Source organism: Choloepus didactylus, chromosome 21 (genome assembly GCF_015220235.1).
Source record: "Choloepus didactylus isolate mChoDid1 chromosome 21, mChoDid1.pri, whole genome shotgun sequence".
Lineage (NCBI taxonomy): Eukaryota > Metazoa > Chordata > Mammalia > Pilosa > Megalonychidae > Choloepus > Choloepus didactylus.
In genome coordinates, this window is record NC_051327.1 from 26,744,787 (window position 1) to 26,762,553 (window position 17,767).

Below are 17,767 nucleotides of genomic sequence, written 5' to 3' on the forward strand. Positions count from 1 at the left end.
GCCCCTGCCCAGGTTGTGCACTGCACATACTCCCCGAGGGGGCCCAGAGACGCCTCCGTGAGGAGAGGCACCTGCTTCGGGGTGTGGAGACTGTTCTGCCCACCTGCCCTCCCTTCCGTCTTCCTGGGCAGCCTCTTGGTTTCTGGGGCTGCCGGAGCAAAGGGCCACAAAGCAGAGGTGTAAAGCTGCAGCGATTGCGCGTCGCACAAGGCAAGGCCACAGTCAGACATCGAGGCTCCGTCGATGTCCCCAGGAGGACTCTGCTCCAGCCACCCTGTGAGCCCTCTGCCGTCTGTGCCCAGATTTCCTAGTCTTACAAGGGCCCCTGTCGACGGGGGCAGGTGCCCCACTCCACCGTGGCCTCGTCGTCATGAACCACGTCTTCCAAGACCTTGTTTCCAGGTAGGCCCACTTCATGGCACTTGTCCTTGTGGGGGACGCAGTTCACCCCGAGGAGCTGCCCCCTGCCCAGCTCATGGCCCCACCGGGGGTGGGCTCCAGCCGAAGGACCTGCCCACCTCCCCCCTCGTCTCTCGTCTCTCTCCTCAGCCTCGGCATCCACAGCGTCAGGCCGTGTTGTGCTTTCTGCGCCTCGGCTGAGCTGCCTTTCATAAAGGGCCGGAGGCCTGGTGCAGGGGCCTGGGGGTGAGGCGGCCCCTCACCCGCGGCCTGCATGGCCTGTGCAGACCCCCACCCGCATCCTGCGTGGCCTGTGCAGACCCCCACCCGCATCCTGCGTGGCCTGTGCAGACCCCCACCCACGGCCTGCATGGCCTGGGCCGCCTTCACAGAGCAGAGGAGAATTTGCACCGACACACGCATTCCCCGCTGAGGTCGCTCACATGAAGTTTAAAGAGTCTTTGCAGACGGGGTTAACAGGGCGGCCACTGAGGGGCTCCGAGGGAACCACTGTGGGCAGCTCGGAGGAGACGGGGCCACGGCGTCTTAGAGACACAGAGCGGACGAGTCGTGCGGTGGTCGGCTGACGGCGCCCGGCTTCTCCTCGGGTAACGAGTCAGCGTTCGCTAACTCGGGGCTCGCAGCCGGCGACTGGCAGACCGTGGCCCCGCGGACCATGACCCCAGCAAAGGGACCTGATGCTGACCCCTGACCCTGGGGCTCCCCCCTTCCACCCTCACACCCGTCCTTACAGCCGAGAGCTGGGGGGCAGGAGCTGCAGCCCAGACCCCTGCCCGCCCGGCATGGAGCCCTCTGGCCCCGGGAGCCACCCACAGCATCTGGGGCCGAGGTTGGGGGGCTGCTCAGGGGTGCGGGGAGGGGTCGGCCAGTGGCTGGGCAGGTGGCTGGGAAGACCCCTCCCCTCCAGCCGGCCCGGGAGTCCAGGAAACCCCAGGCCCATGGGCCGTGGGGGGCTGAGTCCGAGTGACCTGGAGGGGAAGGAGGTCTCCTGCCAGCTCACCCTGTGGGGGTGCGCTCATGCCCCTGCCGCCCACCCAGAGCCAGGGCAGCCTGGCCGCTATCCGTCCTCAGGTCACCGCCTGGAGGCAGTGGGAAGAGGCCTGGGCACGAGCTTTGTGGGGAGAGGGGGGTGGGCACTGGCGAGCAGGCTGCCCCCATCCTGGCTCCCAACCGAGATTGGGGTGGGGGCAGGGGCTGTGGACGCCGAGGGCTGGGGGCTGTGGACCTGGGTGCTGAGAGCCAGAGGGGCACAGGGTGTGATGTCTGCATCAGTTTGGAATTAACTTCTGTGTGTGGTGTGAGGTAGGGGTCCCCTCCCTCTTTCCAATGTGGGCATCTAGCTTATTGAAATGGTTTTCCCCTCCCCACTGGTTGCTCCAGCACCCCTGTCATTTGTGCCTGTGTGTGTCCATTTCTGACCTCTGTTCCACTGATGGGTTTGGTCACTGTAGCACCTGGGACGTGCGTGTCCCCTGGGCTTCTCCGACAGGGGTCCTCAAGTGTCGGTCAGCCCCTCCCTTAATAGCTTCAGGGTCCTGGGAAAGTGCCCAGATTCCCTGCCTCAGTTTACTCATTGGGCCCTTCCTACCTGGCTGCGGGAAGTCAGGGCTCAGCCCAGAGGCTGCCCCCGGGGAAAGGTCAGTGCGTAGCAGGAGGGTCCCGACCCCAGCCCCAGCAGACCAAGGAGGGCACATTGTCAGCTGTGGGCAGCTGACCTCACAAGGGCTTGGGGAGGGGGCTGAGGGGGTCCTGCGGGCCCAGGGGACAGCCAGGAGCCTCCAAGGAGCTCTGGTGGTGGGTGGGCAAGCGGGACCCAAGCCAGGAGGCGGGCAAGCTAGTGGCCCCTCCTTTGGGCAAGGGCAGTGAGCCCTGGGCACATCGGGGTGCACCGATTTCATAAGGGGTGGCTGTGGGCCCTGCTTGGAGGTGAGTGGCAGGAGAGGGCCACCTCCCAGAAGTGGGGGTGTTTCTGGAAGCCTCTGGCCTCTGGGCCCTCCGCCCTGGGTCCCGCAGTTTGGCAATCCCTGATGGGGAAAAGGGCCAGGCTGAGTGAAGTGCCCCCCCACTCCCCGCGTGGCTGGGGGACTCCTGGGGGCTTGGAGGGAGCAGGGGGCGAGGGGTGGGGACTGGGGTCCTAGGTGTTCCCGCCTGAGTCCCCCCACTCGGCAGCAAGGTCTTGGCCCGTGTCCCTGGGTAGGGGTTGGGGGCTGGTGGTCCCTCCCCTGGGATGCCCAACATTTTCTAGTGAAAAGCCAAGCCCCGAGCCGGGTAGCCTTTGGTTTCTGGGTCCCCCTCCCTCCGGTTTACAGCCACGAGGCTTGGACGTTGCCTCTGGGTGCTTGGGAAAGTATTAGCTTTTGAGGCATGGGCACCGAGCTGCTCTCAGAATAGCCGCGGAGATGGCAGCTCCCACCCTGCCAGCCCCCCACCAAGACCCTCGGCCCACCTTCTGCATGGGGAGCTGTGAGGAGGGCTGGGGGGCGTGGGCAGACTGGGCTGTCTGGCCAAGGGGTCAGTCTTCGGGGGGCCAGCTGGCTGGGTCCCCAGCTCCCGGGCTTTTTCTGGGGTTGGCATCTGTGGCCTGATCAGAGGAGGCTCTGGTCCTCGGGCAGGAGGGTCCCAGGGCCCATGGGGGCTGCGGAGGTGCCAGCCCTTGCATGTGGCCTTGGAAAGCCGGCAGTCAGAGACGGGCCAAGCCTGGGGTCACCGAGACCAGCCGCCGAGGCTCCAGCCCTCCCTGCTGCTGCTGAACTTTGGCCCCATGGCTCAGACACACCCGGCGTGTCTATGGGGTGGGGGCGGACAGGGGCTCCCCGGGGGCCCCGGCTTCCAGAGGCCACTGTCCGTGATCGGCTCCCCCTGAGGCTCCCGGGCCACGTGCCTGGCCGAGAGCCCTCCCGCGTACTCCCAGCTGCCCTGCTGGGCTGAGCTTGAGCGTGGAGAGGGACAGAGTTCCAGGCACAGGGAGCCAACGTTTCACTGGACCAATCGGAGCTGCCTCCAGCCAATTGGGAAGGGATTCCAGAAAAACACTCCTGCTGCCCCGGCCACCTGGCCAGGATGCCAACGGGCCTCCTACGGACTCAGGAGCCGGGCAGGCGGGGGGCACGGGGGCCTCTCCTGCCAAGACTGAGGAGTGGCCAAGGGCCCGGGAGGACACTCCTGGCATGGGGTCCAGGTCTGCGGCAGGGCCAGTGGTCAGCTCCGCTCAAGGGCACCTCAAGGTGAAGGTGGGGAGCCTCTGTTTGCTAATCTCTGGGATGGGGTGAAACATGAGCCTCCCACCCTTGCTGGGCCCCTGGCTTAGGCTCTGCACATGGAGGACCCTGTGAGTGCCACTGGGCACGAGGAAGAGCCTCTGCACCCAGCTGGACACTCCACGTCCAGGGGACCTGGGGGAAGAGACCCCTTCACACAGCACCCAGCACCCGGGGCTCAAGATGCATCTGAGGAAGAAACATGGGGGATGCAGAGGGACATGGAGGAACGTGGGGGTACATGGTAGATTTTGGGTAGATGCGGGGGGATGTAGAGGAACGTGGGGCAGTGTGAGGGGATGTGGGGTTGTGGGGGCATGTGGGGAGACATGGGGGGATGTGGGGGGACATAGGGGATTGTGGGGGGATGTGGGGGAATGTGGGGGACTGTGGGGGATGTGGGGAGACATGGGGAGATGTGGGGGACATGGGGAGACATGGGGGGATGTGGGGGGACATGGGGGGACATGGAGGGACGTGGGGAGATGGGGGACGTGGGGAGACGTGGAGGGACGTGGGGGTATGGGGGCTGTTCACAGGGCTTTGACCCCCTTCTCAGTACTCTGTGGGCCCCATCCTCGGGCCCTGGGTCAGTGTTGGGGGGCCTTGTGCAGGTCAGGCTGGGGGAGGCAGAGGTCCAGGACCCCGCACCTGAGGCTCGGCTGCTGAGACACCCCATCTCCTCCTGCGGCGAGAATGGGGTGTCAGGTCCTCGGTCTGGGGCGCTCTGCTGAACCTAAGGGGTTTCTCCAGGAGGGTTTGGGGAGCTGGCCACTGACCCTGCTCCCATCTTTCTGGCTGAAACACAGCCAGGATAGCAAATGGGCTCTTGGGGGAGGGATCCGGTTTGGCAAAAAGCTCTTGGTTGAAGGAAGAGCGCCGGGGACGGGCTCTCTGGGGTGGGCCGTGTACCTGCAGGGGCTGTGGGCAGAGGGACGGAGCCGGGACAGGCTGGCTCTCCAGGGGTTCCCCTGGCAGGTGTGTGCGGGGCCCTCATGGGCTCGAGGAGCTGACCGCTGCCTTTCAGGGATTCTGCTGGCTCTGTAAACTGCCGGCAGCTGGAAATTGGCCGTGGTGAGGTGTTTACATAGAAGAAATTGGCAAATGAGACAAATCAGCATTTTGTGTTGTTTTTAGCACAAATGTGCAGCAACCACTGCCTGGGGCCATGCCAGGGACGGGGTCTAAGGGCTCAAGCGGCCCACGGAGCAGCTTCGTCGTGGAATTTCAGGTGGGAAGGAGCGTGGGGCAGGGACACTGGGCTCTGCCCCTCTGCCCCTGCGGGCAGCCCGGCTCGGGGTGCCGACCAGGGCAGCAGCTCAGCGCCGGGGACAGGTGTTCTCGGGCCCCTCGGGGGTCGGCATTCTGAGCACATGGTTCAGCGTCCCGGCCTGGGCAGGGCTCCTCACCTGGCGCTGCTCCTGGGTGTGCTGACAGGCAGGTGAGGTTGCTGGCCTGGGGACTCGGGCCTCTGAGGGGCGGCTGGGCTGGGGTGGCTCTGGCCACAGGGTGCTGTGGCCTCATGTCCTTAGGTGCCTCCAGGGCTTGGCCCTCCTGGAGGCTCCTGCCTCTGAGGGATTTGACAGAGCTCACCGAGGGAGAAGTTTCCATCCCTCCGCTGCCCAGGCCGTCCAAAAATACCCCCAGGCACCCTTTGCTCAGCAGAGTGGGGGCAGCGCCTGGGCCTTGGGCAATGACCCTAAAACGTGCCCCAGGTGTTGCTGAAATCCCAGCGGCTGGTTCTGAGCTTCCTTGCCCAGGAGAGGCTGGGGTGGGAGGGCAGACGACGCAGGGAAGCAGGGTGAAAGGAGCAGTCTCCATAGGCATGTAAGAAACAGACCCAAGTGCACCCACCCCATAAGTATTTCCCCACGGAACTGAGTGAGGCCGTAATATAACCATGGTGACGATTCCTGGAGGTAGATGCTGTTGTCTCCATTTTACAGCTGGGGAGACCAAGGCACAGAAAAGCAAAAGTAAGTTGCCCATGTTCATGCAACTAACAGTGGTTGGAGCTGGGCCCCCAGCCCAGCCTGGGGCTTGGAGATGAACAAATACGGCGGCCAGTCAACAAACCCCAGAAGCATCCCAGCCCTCCACATGCACTTTCTGGAGCGTGCTGACCATTTGCAGAGTCTGCGTCTCTCTTGGCCAAGGCCCCCGAGCGACTGACGTGTGGAGCTGCTTTGCTCTGGGTGGGATTCTGGGAGCTCGGTGTCTCTGTGCTGGTTGCACCCGGGCTTCGCTGCTGTTGGAGATGCTGCTGATTAACAGGTAATGGGGAAATGAATGAACTATTGTTGAGTTAGCTCTGTTTGCTTGGTGGATGAGAGCTTTCCAAACCAGGTGTCTTGGGAGGAAGTCACCCTCGTGGGGAGGGAAGTGGAGGCTCCCGGCTGCGCCCCTTTTAAGCCCTCAGGGGCACTACCCCCTTTCTGCAGTCCCCTCTTGGCAGACTATAGCTTCTGGTGAGGATCTGGCTGATGCTGAAAGACTGGAGCCTTTAAACACTTACTGAAGGGAAGTTAGAGGGGAGAGCAGGAAGGTAATATGCTCACATTTCCAGGAAAACAATGGCTAAAAACCCTGAATATTCCAAGTATCTCCACCAAATCAAAGCCGAATTCTGGGGTTGGCAAGAGCTGTTTTGGCAGCATTCAGAGCAATTGACAGACAAAATGTGGTCTGCAAAGATCGAGACTGTGATGGGGCTGAGCCTATCACTTGGTGGGACATGGGGGACCTCAGGGAGTCACGTGTCCTGCGTCAGCCTAGGACTGTCCACAGTGTGGTGTGGAGGGTGTGCAGTGGCCCCTGGAGTGCCGTGGTGTTCCTGTGTACACGGTCGGGTGTCATGGGACTGCAGGAATTTGCAAGATGTGGCACAGAGCTAAGGCAACTGGGGGAACCCCTCCATGTCTCTAATGATGGAGATGTTGGTGATGACAGTGGTGATGATGATGATGGTGATGATGGTCATGGTGAAAATTATGATGATGGTGGTGATTGTGATGATGGTGGTGATGGTGGTGGTGCTGGTGGTGATGGTGGTGATGGTGCTGATGGTGATTGTGACGATGGTGGTGGTGGTGATGTGGTGATGGTGGTGATGGTGCTGATGGTGGTGGTGATGGTGCTGATGGTGATGGTGGTGGTGGTGATGCTGATGGTGGTGATGGTGGTGGTGGTGGTGATGTGGTGATGGTGGTGATGGTGGTGGTGGTGGTGGTGATGTGGTGATGGTGCTGATGGTGGTGGTGATGGTGCTGATGGTGATTGTGATGATGGTGGTGGTGGTGATGGTGCTGATGGTGATGATGATGGTGATGGTGGTGATGCTGATGGTGGTGATGGTGCTGATGGTGGTGGTGATGCTGCTGATGGTGATTGTGATGATGGTGGTGGTGGTGATGTGGTGATGGTGCTGATGGTGGTGGTGAAGCTGCTGATGGTGATTGTGATGATGGTGGTGATGGTGCTGATGGTGGTGGTGATGCTGCTGATGGTGATTGTGATGATGGTGGTGGTGCTGATGTGGTGATGGTGATGATGGTGGTGGTGATGGTGATGGTGGTGATGCTGATGGTGGTGATGGTGCTGATGGTGGTGGTGATGGTGCTGGTGGTGCTGGTGGTGCTGGTGGTGATGCTGATGGTGGTGATGGTGGTGGTGGTGGTGGTGATGTGGTGATGGTGGTGATGGTGGTGGTGGTGGTGGTGATGTGGTGATGGTGCTGATGGTGGTGGTGATGGTGCTGATGGTGATTGTGATGATGGTGGTGGTGGTGATGTGGTGATGGTGCTGATGGTGGTGGTGATGGTGATGGTGGTGATGCTGATGGTGGTGATGGTGCTGATGGTGGTGGTGATGCTGCTGATGGTGATTGTGATGGTGGTGGTGGTGATGTGGTGATGGTGCTGATGGTGGTGGTGATGGTGCTGGTGGTGATGCTGATGGTGGTGATGGTGCTGGTGGTGGTGGTGATGGTGCTGGTGGTGGCGATGGTGCTGGTGGTGCTGGTGGTGCTGGTGGTGATGCTGATGGTGGTGATGGTGGTGGTGGTGGTGGTGATGGTGGTGATGGTGATGTTGATGGTGGTAATGGTGACGATGGTGGTGATGGTGATGATGGAGATGATGATAATGATGATGACATGCTTAGTTCCCAGAATAGAACCTCAGACACTCCATGGGGTCTGCCATGCGGAGAGGCCAGGCCTCACGTAGGCATGAGATCATGTGCATGTGGACCCAGCCTGCACACCGCTTGAGCACTTCCCTCAGCAGCCATCAGTATCGTGGCTGCAGGGAGCTCCATCTCTGGTCCCAGGAGGGCAACCCCTGGACTCACCTGCCCTCCAAGGCAGCGGAGAGTCTGCAGCTGTTGCCGCCTCTGCACATTGCATCCTGCCCAGGAGGTGGGCGGCTAACCCTCTGGGGTCCATGCCCTCTGCTGACAGACAGACCCATGTTTTGGAGACCAGCTTGTCCTCTTCTCTTTGAGCAGCTGCTGTCACATGTCAGAACCAGCTGGCTTTGTGTGCCAGCCCCTCGCACAACTTGCCCAGAGAAGGGCTGGCTGAGGTTGGGGAGGCAGAGTGTCTGCCAGGAGGTGCCCCAGGATAACTCCAGGGACATGCTCGCCTTCCCTCGGCCCCTGGCGGGACCTGGGGGTGCTCAGCAACCTGCATGTCCCTCGTCTGGTCTAGCCCCAGCCCTGGGCTGATGGGCACCTGTTGGCTGCCTTCTGCTGCCCCAAATTCCTAAGGCACTCCGACTTCTCCAGCAGCTATTCTCCCCACAGGCACATCGGGCCCAATGTCTGGGAGCCAGGTTGGCCAAGTTCCTCCCACCCCAGCTGGGCTCACCAGGTTTCCACCCTCTCAGGGCAGGATGCTCCCTCTGCCTGGGCTGCAGGCTGCTGATCCTGCCCTCCAGCGGCTCTGTCTGTAAAGAGCTGGTGGGCAGAGGCTCTGGGATCTCAGGAATCCTCGAAGGCCGTGGTCCACCCAGGCCATTTGCAGAGAGCCGCCCCATGTGAGCATCTCCCCCACCTCCTGAGCCTTGCTCCCACCTCTGCCTAGGGAGTCTGGGAGTGCCACCCTATGGCTGTGCCTTCCCTTAGAAATGTGATTGGTGTGGGATCATTTTGGCAGATATTTGTGGAGTGTCTCTGTCTGCCTGACATGGGGACACAGTGTGACCAAATGGCCAGGTGCCCATTCCCGTGGAGCTGACGGCCCAGCAGCTCAGGAGAGGGGACTTCACCCTCCAACCACAGACACGTCCCGCAGATGAGGATGCTTGAGAGCCTGGTGTGGCGGTGAGCGGTTGTGCCATGGAAGTCAAGGCCGTCTGTGTGACAGATGTGTCTGTCCTGCAGAGCTGCCAACCAGGCTCCATCCTCACCAGCCAGCCTGGAGGCCCCAGGAATGGGATTTGCGGTCCCGAGGCAGCTTTCGTGCAGACATGGTGCCGGGACACCTGAGCCTGCATTTGCAGGCTCCAGCCCCGCAGCGGAGGCATCAGGGCTCTGCAGGACCCTCGCCCCTACCACTGCCCTGGGCACCCACCAGGGTGAGCATGGCCTCAGCAGCCCCGGCATTGCCTCTTGGGGTGTCCTTCCCTGCTCCTGTTTGAGGGGGTCCCTGGGTGCAGGCCTGTGGGAGGGATGCATCTGTCTCCCCCATTTCATAGGAGAGACAAAGGCCACTCCCCCAACCCCAGCTCCACATCCTGCCTGGCCTGGCCCAGTCTCTCTCCACCTGGGTCTTCTGGACGCACCCGTCTCAGCACCTATCCCCACACCTGTCCTGGCACCTTTCCCAGCACCTGTTCCAGCACCTGTCCTGTACCTGTCCTCATACCTGTCCTAGTACCTGTCCTGGCACCTGTCCCCATACCTGTCCCGGCACCTGTCCCAGTACCTGTCCCCACACCTGTTCTGGCACCTGTCCCAGCACCTGTCCTGCACCTGTTCCCACACCTGTCCTGGCACCTGTCCCCACACCTGTCCCATACCTGTCCCCATACCTGTCCCAGCACCTGTTCCCACACCTGTCCCAGCACCTGTCCCAGCACCTGTTCCCACACCTGTCCCCACACCTGTTCTGGCACCTGTCCCTACACCTGTCTCGGCACCTGTTCCCACACCTGTCCCCACACCTGTCCCGTACCTGTCCCAGCACCTGTTCCCACACCTGTCCCAGCACCTGTCCCCACACCTGTCCCGTACCTGTCCCAGCACCTGTTCCCACACCTGTCCCAGCACCTGTCTCAGCACCTGTCCCACACCTGTTCCATCCCTGCATGCTCCCATCACAGCTCTGGGTCCTGGCGTGGGGCACGGGATGTGTTGTTCAAGGCGGTGAGAGCACTTTATCTGTTTCTATTCAAAAAAAAATCTTAGAAATAATTATCAAAAACGTGAACCATTGAAGAAAAGTTGGTAAATTGGACTTCTTCAAAATTTAAAACTTTGCTTTGTGAAAGTCACTGCCAAGAGAAGGAAAGACAAGCCCCAGGGTGGGAGAAAATATTTGCAAACATGTTTCTGACAACAATTGTATCTAGACTATAGAAAGTGCTTTCAAAATTCAACGAAAAGGAAACAACCCAGTTTAAAAGATGGGCAAAGGGCTTGAACAGACACTCTACTGATAAATGGCAAATCAGCCTGGGCAAAAATGTTCAGTATCATTAGTTCATTGGCCATGAAGGAAATGCAGATCACAACCATGGTGGGATACTACTAATCAGAATGAAAAACAAAAGGTAAATATAAAAAGAAAAACATAAAACAAAATAAAAGTACGGACGATACCAAGTAGTGGACGTGCAACACCTGAGACTCTCATCCACGGCTGGTGGGGGCTGGGATTCTGCAAACTTCTCCCAGCCTCCCCAGGTGTATCACAGTCATCGTATCATTGAGGAAGGACAATGCCGCCCCCCACCTGGTGAAAGTCTGAACAAAAGCGCCCCTAGGAAAATGCAGCGATTTTTACTGGTCACGTCCTCGCCTCCAGGCAGGATTCCTGGCTTCCCTCCATCCAGCGAGTCTCCGCCAGGCCCTGGGTGGGCCCTGCAGCTCCGAGACCTGAGGTTTGTCCTCCTGCTGCCAGGTGAGGGCCCCTCAGAGACACAGGCCGTACACGGCAGGGCCAGGCCCGCACCCCCCCACAGGCCAGCCTCACCTGGGGTGGGGTTCCCCATCTGCCTGCCCAGCCTGGGGGAGGCGGGTGAGGGCCTGGCGCCAGCATGTTTGTACAAGAACACACACTCAGGCTCTGATGGCCGCGGTGGTCAAAGGAAGGTGGGACAAACCTGGCCTGAAGTGAATTCTGGGTGTGTTTCCAGACGGCGCCGGCCTCCCTCCACACGAAAGATCGCGCCTTGAGAACTTGGAGTTTGGGGGACATGGAGCAGCTCCCGTGAAGCAGGAGGTGGGCGAGTGGGGCTGGACGGCTCTGCTGGGGCCCGGGCAGGGGGAGGCAGTGCAGCCCCGGGGCCCGGCCCCACCCGCCGACCCTTTGCTCTCAGACAGGGGCTTTGAAAACCCCAAACCAGAGCCAGTCAAGTATTAAACCGGGCCGTGCAAGATGAAAAGAGGACGCTCCCTTCCTCCGTTTTATCTGAAGCCAAAGAGGGTATTGCACAAAGCGCACAGCTTCCACCCAGCTCCTGGGCAGGACGTGCGTGTTCATCTGAGACGAGGCTCCAGGAGGCGGGAGGGGAGCTGGGGGCCCGGACCTGTTCTCCCCAGCCTGCGGCCTGGGGTTCCCCTCCCTCCCCGGGGCAGAGTGGGCCCCGCAGCCAGGCCTGGGATGGGCAGGGCAGGTGAGCGAGCCAGCGGGGCCGCTGGGACGGGGCTCGGCTAATCCCGGATAATTGCCCGCCGGAGCTTTTGGGGACGGGCCCCGTCTCCCTTTTCTCTGTGCTCAGTGTAGCTGGAATAATTCTGGTAGTGCCCTGGTGGAGCCTCTAAAGGTCCCCAACACATGCCGGGCCTGGGAAACCCGATCGAGGCCCCTAATTGCCTGGCGGGATTAGCTGGGAGCCCTGGGGGTCCCTCCAGGTGAGCAGCCCCTGCGGCCTGCCGGCCTGGCCTTTCCTGTGCTGGGGCCCTCTTGAGCCTGGATTAGTTGAGGCAAATGGATTAGTCTCTGGGGCCTCAGAAGGTGGGACAGGGCCTCAGTTGCCCCCCACCCACCTGCCCTGGAGGAAGGCGCCTGGGTCCTGTCTGGGGACCCCAGGGGAGCCCCTGCCCTCGGGGCTTCCTGCCGAGCCCCACTCTCCTGGCAGCCGCGGTGTGGGGTGCATGGCCCGGGTGGGTGGGGTCTTCCCACAGCCCCGGCCCCTCCCCCACAATCCCCCACCCAGGGGGTCCCCGTGAGGACGGAGACGTCCTCTTCTCTGGCGTTTTGAGGCTGGCTGAGGGTGGCACCCCCTTCCTTTGGGAGGGGTTTTCCACTCGCTAATAATCAGAAACTTAATTAGTTGGCACGTTAGGTGTTTCCAAAACACCTATTTTACTTTTTCCTTTCTTAATCCTTGGCAAACCTCGATATTTGAAGGAGGCCGTTGCACCCCACCCACCCGGGACCTGCTGGGGAGGGGGAGGCCTGAGGCTGGTCCTGGAGGCGCCCCCTCCGCAGCTGGGGGCTGCCGGGTGGTCTGCCGAGGGGGAGGCGGGAGGCGGCCTGGCTGCTCTTCCTGCCGGGCCCTCCCCAGGGAGCCACGGGCTCGTCTTGTGAAAAACACCAGCTGGCCGCCCAGTTCGGCCGCTCCGCTGGGTTCTGGGGCTCGGACAGCTGGTTCCTGCCGGTCCCGGGTCCCGCCCTCTCCGGGGCCTGCCGGGGAGCTCTGGGCTCCAGCCTCCAGGAGGACAGACAGGAAAACAGGACAGACAAGGGGACAGACGCCCAGTGCTGGGTGGACCCCGAGGGGACACAGTGCTGGGGGTAGTGGGAACAGGATGGGGTGGGGGCCAGGGCTGGGGCTCTTCGGCACACACGGCCCCATGGACCCCTGTCCCCTGAGCAGCTGGGCCTCACTCCTCATGCTTGGGGAGCCCCAGGTCATAGCCTGGCTGGCTCCTTGGTCCTGTGGCTGTGAGGACATGGCCGGGACGGTCTTGGGGTCCCCACCATCCAAGGGTGAGGCCCCCCCACCATCCATCTGTAAATGTATCCCATACACACAGAAAACTGCGCAGAACCTAAGTGTGCTGCTCGGTGATGTTTCCTTTTCCAAAGTAACCAGCCCCTGACCGAGAAGCAGAGCACAAGGGGCCCCCGAAGCCCCTCCTGCCCTCTCCTGGCCACCGTCTCCCCCCACCCCCAAGGAGTAACCGCTGTCCTGACTTCCAGCCGCCAGGATTAATTTTGTGCCGCCTGCTCTTTTTCATTTGAGAAGCAGGGACATGCTCAGCTCTTGAGTGTGCACTCAGTGGGTTTCAACAAGTGCGTGTCGAGACAGAGCCCCGTGTTTCCTCGGAGCCTGCGTGACCCTCCGCCGCGGCTCTGCTCTCCGGATGGTTCTTTCCTGCTGCTTGTCTGGAACCTCGTCCACGCGTCCTGCTGCTTGTCCGTCGCCGTCCTCCTTCCACCTGTGGGTGCGTCCGCTCACTCTCCTGCAGGACACTTGGGCTGTCTCCGGGTCTGGGCCGTGATAAACAGCTGCTGCGGATGCTCGGCGACGGCTGCCCATGGCCCTGGGTTTTCATTTCCCCGGAAGTTGCTGGGAATGGAATGGCGTATCGCAGGGTAAAGATGTTTAACATTTTAAGAAACCACCCAGCAGTTTTCCAAAGTAGCTGTTGCAGTGTACACACCTGCGAGGACTGATTTTCACATAAAATGACCGTGCACCTCCACGCCGCGGGGTGGCCCATGAGGCCGGGGTCTCGGGTGCAGCTCGATGCCCATCGGCACCGAGGAGGCCTCGGTCCATGGAACGAAGGTTGTCTGCTCCAGTCTCCTCGGCGTGAGGCACCTGCTCCTCCCAGCTGGATGTTTGTTTCCTGGACGTCATCGGGTTCCCTCCCTCCCTCCCCCCCACCCCCCCTCCTTCCCTCCTTTCCCCTCCTGTTCTCTCCTTCATTTGATAAACACTCATAAAGCAGATGAGGCCCTGCCCTCGCCCCAGCTGCCCCAGTTGCTTTCCACCCTCCACTGGTCCCGTGTCTGGACCCCCTCTCACCCCTGTCAGCACGAGCCCACCCTTGTCAGAGCCGGGGCTCAGCCAGACTCTGGAGCACCCTAGTTTGGAGAACGTGCCCTCATGGAGTGATGAGAGGCCTCTCTGGGCTGGGGAGCTGCCCAGGTACCCTCAGGAGGTGGCGGCTCTCGTGCCCCTGGCCTTGGTGCAGTGGCCCCCACCTCGGTGCAGTGCCCCCAACCTCAGTGTAGTGCTCCCAGCCTTGGTGCTGTGCTCCTGACGGGCAGCCCAGGCTGTGCACTGCTGGTGGAAGATGACACGGACATGGACAGGTGCTCTGCACTCCTTGCAAGGCAGGCTGGTTCCTGGCTAATGTCCTCCCTCCTTGGGGCATGGGTTAGCCTGGGCGTGCAGCTCCTGTGAGGGGCGGCCCTGGGGCTGGATCCTGTGATGGATGCAGATGGACCCTGCAGAGGGGGTCTTACCACCCCCCTCCCAGAATGATGGCCCTCCTCACAGACACATGCACATGGTAGATCCTACACCTTCTGAGGTCTCAGTGTGTGTGCAAGAGCATGGGAGAGATGATGTGAGTGTGCAAGAGCATGTCAGATGGTGTGAGAGTGTGAGAACATATGAGTAAGTGCAAGTTGTGTGTGCAAGAGTGCATGGGACAGTGTGAGAAGGTGTGTGAGTGTGTGAGAGCATGAGAGCATTGTGCCAGCACGTGTGAGTGTGGGTGAGTGTGCACTAGTGTGTGGGGAGAGTGTGTTTGTGCATTTGTGAGCGTGCGCCTGTGTGTGTGCAGGGACGTAGGGCCCCTCCCCTCCGAGGCCCACCAGCGACGTCCTGAGGGGTCCTGCCTGGCCCTGACGGCTCCCCTGGGGCCAGGTACGGTTGAGGGCTGTGCCCCCCACCCCACTTTGTTCCCTGCAGGAGGGGCTGAGTCTGACCCGGGCCTTAGCCTCCAGGTGCAGGGGCTGGACTGCCCTTCCCCCACTGAGGGCTCCCCTGGGCCCCTGCTGCCTGGGTGCTCGGGACCCCCAGTAGGCCCCTGACCCGCTGAGCCTTTGCGAGCAGCACCCTCTCCGCAGGGCCAGGGAACAGCTTCCGGAGGGTCCTTTCCAGCACGGCAGCGGAGCAGGGCCAGCCTCAGTGGGGCACCGGCCCCTGTACCGACACGAGGGTCCCAGCCCCTCCCAGAGGCGCCCCAACTCTGCGGCCGAAGGGCCTCTGTCCCTCGTTTCATGGCCCGGCATCCGGTTCAGCTCAGCCCTGGCCGGCGAGACAGTGGGGGCTGCCTGTGGGCTCCAGCTCCTGAGCTTTATGGCCTGGTATTTCCGTGTGGTTTTTCAGAAATGGGCGAGGGCCACGCCGGTGGTGAAACCCACCTATTCGAGCTTCACGTAAAAGGTGGATTCACACGGCGTCCGCCTTCGCCTCATGGCTTCCCGGGAGCAGGTTAGTGGTTTATAAGCTCTGTTAATAAGAGAAGAAGCCAGTTAAGGTTAAGATGAGGCGTTTTAGCTGTACTGACTCTTTGAGAGAAAGTTCCAGAACACCACAAGTGGTAAAAGAGCATTCCCAGAGCACCGTCCCTTTCCCTGGAGGTGGTGGCGAGCATTTATTGAGCGCCTACTGAATTCCAGGCCCTGTGCACAGAGCAGGGAAAAGAGAGAATGGCCGCTCTCCTTGGGGACATTCCCTCTGCGTGGGGGGCGCACGTGAAGCAAAACCAAATGCGGGAGAGCACTTGGGCGTTGCATGACAGCCGCGTGCTTTCAAGGCCACACGGACACGAGGTTTCACTAATCGGGGGTGAACTCTGCTTTTCCCACGATGTTTCTGTAAACCTACAACTTCCCTAATTAAAAAGTCAGCCTCAGACACTTACCCGCCACCCGCCACACCACGACGGCTCTCCCAACCCGGCGCAGAGGCCGACACCGACGGAAAACCGTTCTGTTCCTCTTACACGAAATTCAATGTCCTCGGTGCTGACCCCAGGCCGGGGCCACCGCAGGGAGGTGCTGACGAGGGGTGCGGGCGGCATCTGGTGTCGGAATGTTCCACCTCTTGATCTGTGCTGTGGGTACATGGCTGTCCACGTACAGTTCATTGAGCCGTACCGCCTGGCTTTGCACACTACTGTGTGCAAGCAACACCTCAAATAAAACAATTAAAACTGTGTATACAAACGCGTTCACTTGCCTCGTTTGCATGAGGCTGCAGCGTGTGGAATTGAGGGACAGAGTGGCCGGGCCATTCCGTGCGCCTGTGGCCTCGCGTCTGGGGCCCGCTCTCTTCCTTCTCACCCGCCCTGCTGCAGCCCCCGTCCCCACAGGCGCGGATCCCGGGAAGCCCCTCCCCCACCGCGTGGGCCCAGCTGCTCCCTTGGGGTCCCGCCCCCCACGGCCTGCGACACTCAGGCCACCAATGGCTTCTCGTGTCCTCGCTGGCCTGGGGGTGAGAGACAGTGTCCAGCAGCGCCCAGCCTCCAGGTGCATCCTCGCTGGCCTGAGGCCTGTGCCTCCTCCCCGACACCCCGAGGAAGTGCCCAGGACACGCCACGGCCGAGGGCAAGGAAGGGAATGTGGCAGGACAGTGTCCTGCTCCACGGAGTCACACGGGGAGCAGCTGCTGCTCGTGCACCTACTGCGTGCCAGCCACGGAAGACCGTCCCCTGCCCACACCCCAGGACCAGGCACCTGCAGAAGGAGGAACGTCCTTGTCCTGCACAGTTAGGCAAAGAAGCAGGAGGATAGGAACATCACGGAGGGGGAAAGTCAACTGAAAATGACACAAAAATGACACACGTGCTAGAATTGGAAGACAAGGGAATTAAAGCAGTTGTTGCTGCTTTATTCCATATACTCAAAAAGTTAAGATATGGAAGATACAGAAAAAGACCCAAACAGAACTTCTAGAGACAGAAAACCATGAAGTGTATGGTGAAAAAGTCGCTGGATAGAGTGAATGGCAGATTAGACGTTACAGAAGAAAGGGTTACTGAACTTGCAGATGTAGAAACAGAAACTGCAAAAGGAATCCAAGAGAAAAAATTGTTAAAAATGAACAAATGAAAAATTCCCCAGAGGATCAACAGTGGATCTGAGCTGGCAAAAGGAAGGATCTGTGAACCTGACGATAGAGTGAGGGACATTGTGTGATCTGAAGAAAAGAGAGAAAAAAGAATGAAGGATAATGCACAGAACCACAGAGAAATGCGGGACACTGGCAACCACCCCAACATACAGCCCAACAGGAGTGCCAGGAAGAGAGGAGAAAAAATATTGGAAGACATAATGGCTGAAAACTTCCCAAATTTGAAGAATAAAAAGGATCCACATCCAATAAGTTCACCAAACTCCTAGGCACGGGGTCAAAAGCCAGTGGTAAAGAGAAAATCCTAAAAGCAGCAAGAGGGGAAGGATTCACCAGGCACAAGGGACCCCAATGAGATTGAGAACTGATTTCTCATGGAAAACCGCAGAGAACACGAGGTGGGGATGACATGGAAATGCTGAGAGGAAAATACTGTTCAGCGAGAATTCCATAACCCACAAAGCAACTTTACAAAAATGGGAGCAAATTAAGGGCAAGCCCAGGTAAATGGTAGCAACAATAAAGGGCAGACTCATTGCCACAAACCTTCTTTATAAGAAATACTAATGGGGGTTCTTCAGGGTGAAAGAAAGTGATGCCAGTTACTCAAATCCACATGCAAAACAAACAGTGCTGGAAAAGATAATTACAAAAGACAATATAATTTCATATTTCTTCTCCTTTCTTTTCTTAGCTAATCTTAAAAGTAATGCAAAAAGCAATATCTACAAAATTTTGCTTTTGGGCCTGTAACATAAAGAAATGTCCTATATTTGAAAATAACACACAGAAAGGAGGTAGAAATAAAGCTGTAGAGACTAAGGA

General features: G+C 59.9%; 2 protein-coding genes across 3 annotated transcripts; one reads left to right on the plus strand and one right to left on the minus strand.

The window, feature by feature from the left end:
• Positions 1-945: 945 nt before the first annotated feature.
• Positions 946-4,674, minus strand: LOC119517199 (basic proline-rich protein-like). Its single transcript, XM_037813768.1, has 8 exons — positions 4,590-4,674; positions 4,329-4,362; positions 3,706-3,812; positions 3,500-3,600; positions 3,128-3,205; positions 2,867-3,084; positions 1,421-1,531; positions 946-1,258 (listed from the first exon to the last, which is right to left on the minus strand). The coding sequence occupies exons 1-8, from the start codon at positions 4,672-4,674 to the stop codon at positions 946-948; spliced, it is 1,047 nt and encodes a 348-aa protein (XP_037669696.1).
• A 223-nt stretch (positions 4,675-4,897) lies between these two features.
• LOC119517421 lies at positions 4,898-15,300 on the plus strand. 2 transcript variants are annotated; one of them, XM_037814096.1, is made up of 6 exons: positions 4,898-5,118; positions 5,624-5,951; positions 9,060-9,253; positions 10,705-10,800; positions 11,036-11,121; positions 13,175-15,300. In XM_037814096.1, the coding sequence occupies exons 2-6, from the start codon at positions 5,935-5,937 to the stop codon at positions 13,445-13,447; spliced, it is 666 nt and encodes a 221-aa protein (XP_037670024.1). In that variant the 5' UTR covers positions 4,898-5,118; positions 5,624-5,934; the 3' UTR covers positions 13,448-15,300. The 2 variants fall into 2 exon arrangements, 1 of the variants encoding a protein (XP_037670024.1); XR_005213523.1 differs by lacking the exons at positions 9,060-9,253; positions 13,175-15,300 and having other exon boundaries at positions 11,036-12,146.
• The last annotated feature ends 2,467 nt before the right edge of the window (positions 15,301-17,767 follow it).

Bases quoted from the DNA above. Each gene is read 5' to 3' on its own strand.
- LOC119517199 (XM_037813768.1), bottom strand. From the start codon at position 4,674: ATGAGGGCCCCGCACACACCTGCCAGGGGAACCCCTGGAGAGCCAGCC. The intron at 4,363-4,589 runs GTACACGGCCCA...TTCTCGCCGCAG, and splicing joins TCTGCCCACAGCCCCTGCAG to GAGGAGATGGGGTGTCTCAG. The intron at 3,085-3,127 runs GTGACCCCAGGC...CGGCTTTCCAAG, and splicing joins AGCCTCGGCGGCTGGTCTCG to GCCACATGCAAGGGCTGGCA.
- LOC119517421 (XM_037814096.1), top strand. The intron at 9,254-10,704 runs GTGAGCATGGCC...CCTCGCCTCCAG, and splicing joins TGCCCTGGGCACCCACCAGG to GCAGGATTCCTGGCTTCCCT. The intron at 10,801-11,035 runs GTGAGGGCCCCT...GTGTGTTTCCAG, and splicing joins GTTTGTCCTCCTGCTGCCAG to ACGGCGCCGGCCTCCCTCCA.